The 11847-nt window shown below is 34.3% G+C and overlaps 1 protein-coding gene across 3 annotated transcripts; it reads left to right on the forward strand.

The window, feature by feature from the left end:
- Positions 1-2469: 2469 nt before the first annotated feature.
- LOC108460546 (protein indeterminate-domain 5, chloroplastic-like) lies at positions 2470-6524 on the forward strand. Of its 3 annotated transcripts, none has more exons than XM_053025648.1 (4): positions 2470-2592; positions 3165-3417; positions 3785-4181; positions 5155-6524. In XM_053025648.1, exons 2-4 carry the CDS (start codon positions 3261-3263, stop codon positions 6338-6340), a joined length of 1740 nt encoding a protein of 579 aa, XP_052881608.1. In that variant the 5' UTR covers positions 2470-2592; positions 3165-3260; the 3' UTR covers positions 6341-6524. The 3 variants fall into 3 exon arrangements, with proteins under 3 accessions (XP_052881608.1, XP_017615556.1, XP_017615557.1); XM_017760067.2 differs by lacking the exon at positions 2470-2592 and adding an exon at positions 2604-3029; XM_017760068.2 differs by lacking the exon at positions 2470-2592 and adding an exon at positions 2605-2855.
- The last annotated feature ends 5323 nt before the right edge of the window (positions 6525-11847 follow it).

Raw genomic sequence — 11847 nt, forward strand, 5'->3', positions numbered from 1 at the left:
AATGGGGACTACCTTGGTTTCCTTTTACTATTTGGGTAGAGAACTATTGATTTGAATGATTGATACCAGTCGTGGAGATTGATAAGATCACCATGTTTTCCTTTTCCTTTTTAGCAAATGATGCCATGCATAAGCGAAATGAACTTCTAAAGAGGCCTCTTTTTTATTGGTGTCTGGGCTCTGGACAGGGCTCCTTTCACTCACTTGAAATTCATATTTAACAATTCATGCATGTAGACTGTTGGAATATGTGTGTTTCTTCACACATCTCATGCATGAATGTTAAGCTTTATTTACTAAATAAATTTAAGACGGTGCATTACCAAAGAGGGAAACTTCATGTAAATATTAATTGCAAATGTTTCCAAATATTGGCGAACAGAAGGTAAGTTATTTTTCTGCAAAAGAGATATGACCAAAAATTAGTGGAGATATGTTACACAATCCAAAGTCAAAATAATTAATTAAAGACCATTCAATATTATCAGTTTCTACTAACTAGCAATGGCAACCAATGAATTAATCTACAAAGTGCACCATACAACAAGTACATTTACCAGGGATATGCAACAAAATAAGAAAATTACTATGCTAACACTACCTGATTTATGGAACCACCTAAAAATAACCTCTGTCGACACCAAATATAAGCATTCAGTGTTTTGGAAGTATAAAGTAAACTAAACATTACATACACGAACATAGAGTAGGCATTTAGGAAAAGGAAAAACATTTGAGATAGGTTTTCATGAAATTTCTATCAAAACCAAAAAATTACTTGTTATTCTCTCCTAAACAACTTATCAAACTTACCATATTATGAAACTTAAGCGAACTACAATAAGTTAAGAAAGAACAATTAGATTTTCTAAAAGAAGCAACAGTTACTTACATAAACAGCTATTTGCAAGCACTGTGTGACTTCTCCAACTATATCATCATCAACAAATTATGACAAAACACATATCATTTGCCAAGAACGTATTTTTCGCTCATGGATTCGCCCATGGATCTGTTGAAATATGATAGGACAGATAATAAGCATTCCGACCAATCTGAAACATAGAATTAGAAACTTGAAGAGAATGAAGAGAAAAGTATCAGCTACCGCACTATACTTCTTATACAACTTTTTTGCAAGCTCCTTATCATTTAGCTACATAAAAAATGAATGCCATGAGAATTACAATCCAAACATTTTCTGAGGAGAATTTTCTCCTATAAAAAAATACAGAAAAGTAGAATGTACTTTCTTTTTAAGCAAGTTTGGATCGAAAATCCTTTTGCAGTGGACAGAGCAATGTTGACGAAGAAGACGGAGATCAATTGAAAATGCACTGTTAATGGTGATGCAGCAGACAAATCACTGGACAAAAGAAAAAATTAAGTTAGGGAATTGGGGAAAAAATTAAGTTTGGGATTTGGGGGAATAAGGGTTGGGGAGTCAGCCATCAAAGCAGTGTCGTTTCAATAAAAATTAAAATATATTCGCGGCGTTTATGGGCAAAACGCCGCTATTGTTTTACCTTTAGCAGCGTTTTTCTCATAAACGCTGCCATCATTTTTAACTTTTCGCGGTGTTTATGTAAAAACATCACTATTGCTTTACTCTTTGTAGCGTTTATGAAAAAAGACCGGTAACGCTGCTCTCATTTGGTGTATCTTTGCAGCATGTAGTATAAAATGCCGCTAAATATGTACTATTTGCAACGCTATTTCCACAAACGCCACTGTATAGTGACTTATTGTGGTGTTTTTTGGTTAGTGCCACTAATGGTATATATTTGTGGTGTTTTTCAATACAATCACCGTTAAAAGTTTAACATTTGCTGCGCTTTCGATCCAAACACCACTAAAAACACCGCTAAAAACTTAATTTGTTGTAGTATTTTGTGCTTATTTTATTTAATTATAATTATTTAGATATATGTTATTTGCAATTGTATTTATAGTGTACGCTCCTTTAAAAGTTAAATTGAATTTCTTAATTTATTATTTATTAAATTTAAATAAAATATTTGTCACACTAATTAAAAGTAAACTCATAACAAAAAAGTTATAAAGTATAATAGAAAATAAAGAATAAATATTTAAATAAATATAACATATGATAATTTTTAACTGCTCATAATTTTTTTTAAAAACATTTACTAATATATCAAGAACTAACTCATGAATTTATTTGAAATTCATTAGCAAGGCAATACAAAATACTCTTTTGGATAAAATACGAAATATATAATGTAACAATTTTATTCGGATACCATATGATAATCTTCATTAATATTTAGACTCATGTGGCATGAATGAGTTTAAAATAATTTTAAAAGAAAACATAGAAAATTTAAAACTAGAACAAAATTGACACAATAACAAAGTATACACTTTTCACCGTCCAAAAAAAAATATAGAAAAGAAAATTATTGAAAAGGGTACACAAAATATACATAAAAAAGGGTGAAAATAATTTTAAAAAATAAAAAGATATTGAGAGAACATGTAAGAGAAGGGAAGGAATGACGAAAGGGAGGCTTGTCTTGATGCTATGTAAGAAGATACGAAATAAGAGAAGGAGAGATGGGCGCTCAAAAGGTAAGGCTTACAGCTCGATCGGTGGCCCCCCAACGTATCGCCCCGCATCACGAATCACGACATAAATTTTAGCTGCTTCAACAGTGACACAAATAACCCACCTTTTCGATCGATCCCCTCAATTTACTTTCATTTCTTTTTCTACTTGAAAAGATTATTTTGGAGGTTAAAAAAAGGAAACTTGATACTACTACTACGAACTAGACCACAAAGTATCGAGAAAGAGAGATCCTACTTTTACTATTCATATGGGATGACCTTATGTATGTATTTGTTTATGCATATGGGATAGCTTTTGATTCTTTCTCTTTCTCCTTATATACTTTCTTCTTGGTATTTTGTTGGGTTTTTACTCTAAGTTTTTCTTTTCTTTTCTTTTTTTTTTCGCCTTGTTGTTTCTTATTGGATTGAAAAGATTTTCAAAGAAGTTAAGGGAGGTAAAACTCTATAGGGAGCAAGAAGCCCTATATTTTAGTTTTGCTTTGGTTAAACCATAGGAGAAAAAGCTGAAATCTTTTATGTTTATGGTAATTTTGTGTGATTTCTGAATTCTGGTTTTGCTGGTATTGAAGGACCCAGAAGAAGAACTGAAAGAAATAGCAGCTTGGCTAACCACAAGAAACTAGAAACGATAGCAAGCAAGCTAATAAAATTAATAAGCTTTGAAGATGGCCGCCGCCTCATCGTCCAAACCTTTTTTTGGAACCAGGGAAGAAAATCAAAACCAGATGATGCAAGAACAATCATCCATCGCTACACCCACTTCGTCAACTGCTCCAACCACTGCACCTCAGAAGAGAAAGAGAAATCACCCTGGAACATCATGCAAGTTTCTCTTTACATACATCTGATTATGGTCTGTTTGCTGAGCAGAAAAAAAATGTTATGGTTTGTTTGTTTGTTTTCTTTTTTCCCTAATGCATTTTAGCTCATGTATCCAATGAGTCAAGTCAATAGAGAAAGAGCGTTTATGTTATTGTCCTTGTTCACTCCTTTCTTTCTTTTTTATTCAAAAATATGAATATTACCTCTCAATGAACCCTAATCTAAAAAATTGTCAGTTTTCATCATGATTCAATCTTGACAGTTCTCAGATGATTATTCTTTCACTACCTCGATTAAGCCTTGAATATATATATTGTTTTTCATCCCCTATTTTTCTAATGATTTGTTGTTTGTCATTTCTCAATAGATCCAGATGCGGAAGTGATAGCACTATCTCCCAAGACTCTAATGGCAACAAACAGGTTCATTTGTGAGGTATGCAACAAAGGGTTCCAAAGGGAGCAAAATTTACAACTCCACAGAAGAGGACACAATCTGCCTTGGAAGCTAAGACAAAAGACAACAAAAGAAGTGAAGAGGAAAGTTTATCTTTGCCCAGAACCCACATGCGTTCACCATGACCCTTCTAAGGCACTTGGCGACCTCACTGGCATCAAAAAGCATTACTCAAGAAAACATGGTGAGAAGAAATGGAAGTGTGAGAAGTGTTCCAAGAGGTATGCCGTGCAATCGGATTGGAAAGCTCATTCAAAGACTTGCGGCACTAGAGAGTACAGATGTGATTGTGGCACTCTTTTCTCAAGGTAATTAATCATTAACGTTATCAGGAAGGAAGCTCATGTGAGTTTTCTGTACGTATGTTTACCGCCTTGGTTTTGATCTTCCCCTTTGCCCTTTGCTGCTAAGTCCTTGGTTTTTGCCCACCGTAAAAAAAATACTTACAAAGATATTAGGTTTTTGGCCTGTGGGTCTCTTCTCTTCTCTCCCTTACTGAGCAGCTCGTGGATCGATTGAATGTGTGTGCTTTATTTTACCAGTCATTTTGAAAGTCAACATCGATTAAGCTAGCTAGCATTAGGGTACTGAAAACGTTTTTGTCATTTACATTAAAAGCTTTTCACGGTTATGGAAAAATATTCTTTTAATTGCATGAATGATTGACTACTGTTCAGGGTTTTCTTCCACTTATGGCAGACATCAGTCCCAGGAATTAATAGGTTTCTATTAGATATCTGGATTTTTATCAACCAGGAAATGATTCCCCCACTTCATTTATTAAACACCCATTCCTCAATATGGAAATTCAACTTTGAATTCATTCATCATTTTCAGGTTAAACCAAGAATTTTTGTCCCTTCTTATTTTTCTTAGGAAACTTAAATTTTCTCTTCATGAATTCACCTCGCATTTTGTTTTACTTGTTCAGCTTTATTTTCCACCTTAAACAGCACCATTACTTCAATAAAATGGAAGTCTATATATTGTCGTATTATTTATTTTTCTTGTGATTTCTTGTTTCTAGGTACCCGCCATATCCTTCTCTCTCTCTCTCTCTCTCTCTCTCTCTCTCTCTCTGTTTTCAATTAAAATATTGGAAGTTAGTGCAAATGGTCACACATGATCTTCAATGTAAAGGTCCCCCATCCCCAAGCATTTGTTAGCTACAATGAGGCTAGTTTCGTTTCTCAAATGGCTAGACATTAATCCCCTTTTAACTTTGGGCCTTATTGATCAAAGCTAACTAAAAATTATCTTCTATCTTTACTATTACTGCAGACGTGATAGTTTTATTACTCACCGGGCCTTTTGCGATGCACTGGCTCAAGAGAGTGCTAGACACCCTACCAACTTAAGCACAATGGGCAGTCATCACCTATTTGGAGATAATCATCACATGAGTTTAGGGTTATCCCATGTCCGTTCTCAAATTCCGCCACTGCAAGACCAGAATCAAGTTCAACCGTCGAGTAATCTGTTGAGGTTGGGAAGTACATCTGGAGCGGTAAAGTTCGATCACCTTATATCTCCATCAAACCATTCTTCATTACAGAACATGCCATCGTCTATGTTCTTCATGGCTGAGGCTGCAAACCAAGGCTTTCATCAAGACCATCAATCTCACCATGGGCACGGATCATATCCCAACAAACCATTGCATGGGCTTATGCAACTTCCTGACCTTCAAGGAAGTACTAACAATTCCCCCACTTCAGCCAATTTTTTCAATTTAGGCTTCTTTTCCAATACCAGTGCTACAAGCAGCATAAGTACCAGTGAAATAGGTGGCGGTCAAGGGCCCGCATTGTTCCCTTCTAACATGGGAGATCAGGTTGGTTCAGGAATGTCCTCTCTTTATACCACTTCAATGCAACATGAGAACATCTCTCCACATATGTCGGCCACTGCATTGCTTCAAAAAGCTGCTCAAATAGGTTCAACTACAAGCAACAACACTACTTCCACTTTGCTAAGGGGATTAGGAAGCTCATTATCAGGTGCGACTAAATCCGACAGACCTGTTTTCTCCCCTAACTTCGGCAGTAATTTCGAGGGTGGCAATGGAAGTGAAACCCTACGATCACATATGGAGGATGATAGCAATCTGCAAGGATTAATGAACTCACTTGCAGCAAATGGTAACTCTTCCATTTTCGACGGCGGCCCAAGCCATGGGCAAGATAACAACTTCGGAGGGTTCAATGGAAGTGGGTTGACACTAGAATCGCAAAGCAGTAATGCTAACTTTTGCAACGTTAACGAGGCAAAGTTGCATCAAAATCTCGCCGCAGGCATAGGCGGGACTGATAAATTGACCTTGGATTTTCTAGGCGTTGGAGGAATGGTTGGAAACATTAGTGGTGGTTTTTCGCAGAGAGAACAACAAGGGATTAACATTAGCTCCTTGGAACCTGACATGAAATCATCAGCTCAACCAAATACTGAACACTTTGGTCGTGCATAACTTGTCAAAGCGCCTAGGCAAGCGTAGCTCTGTAGGGTTTAATATGTAGGGAATTAAAAAGGAAAACAACTCTTTTCTTGCTTTTTTATTTCTTTTTATTTTATGGCATGAACTAGGGTTTCATTCATAAACTGTTTTAATGCATACTCTAGCTAAGATTAATAAAGTTATTTCTTTTGCATGATCTCGTCGTTGATTTCCGCCATCAACAGAGATTTCAAGAATCTCCCTCTCTTTCCCTACCATTACATGGAAATTTCCTCGTCTTTTCAGTTTTGCCCAAAAGCTTCAGATTTACTTTTACTGTTTGTAATTTTTAATAGTTAGGAAGTTCAAATTTTAACTTTTACTACAAAAAAATAAGGTTAAAATTGGAGAAGAACTTACACGTGAATATATAAAGGGAGTTGAACTTGAACGACCAAAATTCTAAAGCCTCTGCTTACCAACACAACAAAGGTCTCATCATATTACCACGTTTGAACTTTGAAGCGATAGATTTATTTATATTTTTCCGTTCGAATTCATGCTTAGATATTGGCCATTTTATTATCTATTTATTTTTTTAGCCAGATAGTAATATATATGAATCTATGCTTATATTAATCTAGTTAGTTGAAGCAATCACTTAATAATCTTTTTCTAAAGCTATGATCATCTTCAGATAAAAGATCGATGTCACATATAAAGTAGATTAATTGAACAGAAAAAATTGTATTACAAATAGTATATTTGGATATCAAATTTTATAATTGAATTAAGCTCACCAAATTCAATATTTAGTTTCACTAATTATTTTATTTTTGTTTAATCAGATTTTTTTAATGATATAAGTGTTATTACCAAATCACAATAATTTATTGGAGAGTTGATGACTTGAAGAATATTGACATGTTGACTACATTCCAACACATTCGACAAGTGAATGATTATTTTATCATTTATTTTATTCCTTTAATTTCTATAGAATTTCGATCTAGAGATCATTCGTTTGGCTACCTAATACCTAACCACAGGACTAATATTCAGGACTAATTAATAAAACACCAAAAACAAATTTTTAATTAATCGATGGGTGATTTTTGTTTTGGAGTGAACTGCTTTATCATCTTTGAGTTTCCACTGTTTCCTGTGGTCATTTTCCATTTCTATTTAATTTTTATGCTGAGAGAAAAAAAAAAAAACACTTTCTCAATTATTTTCTTTTGAATTACTTTGTTTTTTTTCTGAAGGCTAACTTGTAATGTATGTAAGCAAAAATAGGTGATTATCTTATATGTACACAATCACCTAAATATATGCATATAACTGTTTTATAATGACATTTCCTTCGTTTTCAAAACAAAAAGCATTTTATTTTGTATTTTGTGCGTATATATATATATATATATATATATATATATATCATTTCTCTTAAAAAATTATATTCCTATTATGTTAATTCGATTGACTTATTATTATAGTAACATTTGATAACATGCATGCTTTTTATCTTGTTATTTCCTTAGCCATGTGTAGAACTTTAAAGGTATTGTTGACTCTGCATTGATTTTCTGAGAGTATAAACATTCGACCCACTTCAAATGGAATTTACTATTCGTGTTCATAGGAGAATGTTAGCCTAATGTGAACACACTTCTAAGACAATACTGAGTCTATTTAGGCTTAATTACCTCATACTGATAGAATCTCAAAATATGTGCCCATGATTATTCATTACGCGTTTAATGGGATTAAATACTTGTCTAGCCAATATCATACCAATAGACAAGGAGACTTTTTCCTATAAATACCCCGAAAAATGATAGGCAAGGGATCGACCATTTTTATACCCTAGAGTTAGTCTAAACATTTACCTTTTCAATCAGTCTGTCCTCTTGTCTTTGTTCTGGCTCTTGATCTCTACAGATGAACTAGCCTCCACTAGATCACCTTAATCTCCTCATTGTTCCACCTTGTCTTCCTCATTTGTTATACTTTGTATCAACAATTGGTGCAGTGAGTGTGTGTAACACCCGGTTACCCTAATTAGCCTGAAAGTTGGGAAAGCTAGGATTAAATTGAAAGGACCATTAAGTTGTGGGACTTAAATGGGAGACTAGAAAATTTTAGCAGCAGAATTATAAATAGCTGGAATTTGATTCCACTTTAGTTAGATTGGAACTGGCTAGTTCCAAAGTGAGAGACAAAATGATTAGGAATGGATGGTGGGAAGGGCAAGTGAGGACTGTGCCTAAGGAGTATATATAAGGGCGTGAGTGGAGATAAAATTTTCTCAATTTTGTTTATAAATCTTTTCCTCCCCGTAGCATTATCTTCTTCAGTCGTTCTAAAGAAAAAAGGGAGGCAGATGATGTAACACCCTTACCTTCTACGTCGTAGGAGCAGATATAAGGTATTACCGAACATAACACATACCATTAAATATAATCGAGATATAAATATGTCATCCAATTTGATAGTGCATCGTATAACATATGTCTTGAACAATATTAGCCCACTTTAATGGCTTGTACAAAGTATCCGGTCGAAATCTTGTAACTAATATTTTAACCTAGACAAATATGACACGTAACAAAATAATTAAGCCTACTATACATGCCATAATTCAAAACGTTTAGTTCAAATACCTAAAGTATGATAGTGCGGGTAGATCTTCACGATCCTTAACTCTGAGCAACCCAAGAACACTATAAGACAAAAGAGAGAAACAAAGTAAGCTTATAGCTTAGTAAGTAAGTATGTAAATACTAATTAAAGAATCTAACATATTTACACAACAATTCAAGTTTATCTACTTTAACTTCACTATTCATTCCACTTTGATTTAGCTGTCTCTACTGCATCATATTCACTAAATAAATCATAACTCGGGTTACAAAACTCGAAATTCAAATCCGTAAAATTTCCCTGAATCTAGACTCATAAAGCTTTTTGCTAATTTTTTCTATAATTTTGGTTCAGCCGATTAGTACAGTTTATTAGTTAAAGTTTCCCTGTTACACAGCTCGACTGATCTGACCTCTGTTCACTACGAATTGAATATCTCTCAGTACACAATTCAAACAACCCTGAAGTCTGTTTCATTTAAAACTAGTCTCAATAAGAAATTTAGGCATGTAAACTATATTTCTTAATTTTCTTTGTACAATTTTTAATGATTTTTCAAAGTTGGAACAGGGGATCACGTATTCATCCTGAGCAAGTCATATACAATTGTAAATATCTCAAAATATAGAATTCCTTTGCTTGCTCTGTTTCTTTTATATGAATGTAGACTCATTAAGCTTTAATTTTACATCTCATTCAACCTCTAATTATATTCCATCTATTTTTGGTGATTTTTCAAAATCACGTCACTGATACCATTTAAAAACAGTTTTAATGCTAGTTTCACTCTTTCACACATTCTTTATGCTAACCTCATTTTATCTTATATATGTATATACCACAAATCATTTTCACCACATTTCATTCACCATAAGTGTAAGTCCAAACCACAATATCACCACAAAACCATCCCGTTGAACAATTCGGATCAATCCTCGATATTTAATGGTTTCAGCACACAGCTCCACCATCATACTTCGTTTAGTTCGGCTCTCTTGTACACATGGTGAACACTTAGTACCACTCATGCGACCTAACCGATTTGTCTCAGTAGCTCTCTTGTCTACATGGTGTCCTTCACTTGGAATCACGCATGCGACCTAGCTACATTTATCTTTCACGTAGCTCTCTTGTCTACATGGTGTCCTTCACTTGGAATCACGCATGCACCTAGCTACATTTATCTTTCACGTAGCTCTCTTGTCTACATGGGATACATCTCGTATCACACATGTGACCTAGCTACTACAGGGTGTCTCGTAGCTTTCTTGTTCACATGATGTGCACTCAAGATCATACATGTGACCTAGCTACGCCCCTCTATTTCATTCGATCTCTCCGATTGTTCAACCGGATCTCTCTCTATATTTATTTCCATTCTTCCAATAGTCGATTTACATTTTAACATCAGCTAGTATGTTTATATAATAGGCTGAAATATAAGAATGTACATGAAATTATTGTAATATTTACATACAAACTTACCTTGGTGCAAAATATGGAAATTTTGCAATTTAGTCCAAAACTTTTTCCTTCCCCCGTTCGAGATCAATTCCGCGTCTTTCTTGATCTATAATAACACATTTAGCTCATTTAATACTCATACTATTTATTTCAATCCAAAAATCACATTATGGAAAAATTACATTTTTGCCCCCTAACTTTTACAAAATTATATTTTTGCCCTAGGCTCGGAATTTAATTTCAGCCCTTATTCTTATGTTTTATGATATGCTGAACATTTTCTCTTCTACAACAACATCAAATTCTCACTCTATCATATAGTTATGAACAATAGGTATTTTTACCGATTATCTTGCTTTTACTCGTTTTCACTTAAAACCGAGTAGCACAAGTTATTTAACATAATTTAAAACCTCATATTCTATCATAAAACATCAAAATACACAAATTTCACCTATGGGTATTTTTCCAAATGTGAACCCTAGGTTAAATTATTACTAGCATAAGCTTAATCGAGCTTAGGATTCCAAAAGCGTAAAGAACATTAAAAGCGGGCTTGGAATCACTTACTATGGAGCTTGAAAATTGAAGAAACCCTAGCTATGGAGAGAGGAGAATTCGCAGCAACTAAGGAGGATGATGATCAATTTTGTGTTATTTTTCCCATTTTATTTCATTTAATATCCAAATGACCAAAATGCCCTCCTTACTAAACTTTCAAAAATTCCTTCCATGTCCTAATTTTGTCCATGAATTTAAAATTGGTCAAATTGCTATTTAAGACCTCCTAATTAATATTCCAAAACAATTTCATACTAAAACTTTCGGGATGTAAATTTTGCAACTTATTCGATTTAGTCCCTATTTTCAATTTAAGCACTTTAGGCATAGAATTTCATCACGAAATTTTCACAAAATCATGCAATCATATCATAAACCCCAAAATAATTATAAAACAATTATTTCTATCTCGGATTTGTGGTCATGAAACCACTATTCCGATTAGGCCCTAATTCGGGTTGTCACAATTCTCCCCTTTTGAGATTTTCGTCCTCGAAAATCTTACCTAAAAGAGGTTTGGGTCTTGTTTCCTCATAGCTTCTTCAGTTCCCACGTAGCCTCTTCTATCCCATGTCTGTGCCACAATACTTTCACTAAAGCTATACTTTTATTTCTTAACTGTTTAACCTCTCGAGCCAAAATCTTTATTGGTTCCTCCTCATAGGTCATATCCGATCGAATCTCAATTTCTGTTGGAGAAATCACATGTGAAGGATCAGAACGATAACGTCGCAACATTGATACATGAAACACGTTATGAATTCTTTCTAACTCTGCCGATAAGGCCAACCAATATGCCATTGGTCTAATTCTCTCAGTAATCTCGTACGGCCCAATAAAACGCGGACTCAACTTGCCTTTCCGACTAAATC

The sequence above is a fragment of the Gossypium arboreum genome, chromosome 3 (genome assembly GCF_025698485.1).
Source record: "Gossypium arboreum isolate Shixiya-1 chromosome 3, ASM2569848v2, whole genome shotgun sequence".
In the NCBI taxonomy this organism is placed as follows: Eukaryota; Viridiplantae; Streptophyta; class Magnoliopsida; order Malvales; family Malvaceae; genus Gossypium; species Gossypium arboreum.

What these genes read in the sequence shown, in the direction of transcription:
- LOC108460546 (XM_053025648.1), top strand. Translation starts at nt 3,261, where the DNA reads ATGGCCGCCGCCTCATCGTCCAAACCTTTTTTTGGAACCAGGGAAGAA. An exon ending in AAATCACCCTGGAACATCAT is followed by an intron (nt 3,418 to 3,784) that starts GCAAGTTTCTCT and finishes ATTTCTCAATAG; the next exon opens with ATCCAGATGCGGAAGTGATA. An exon ending in TGTGGCACTCTTTTCTCAAG is followed by an intron (nt 4,182 to 5,154) that starts GTAATTAATCAT and finishes CTATTACTGCAG; the next exon opens with ACGTGATAGTTTTATTACTC.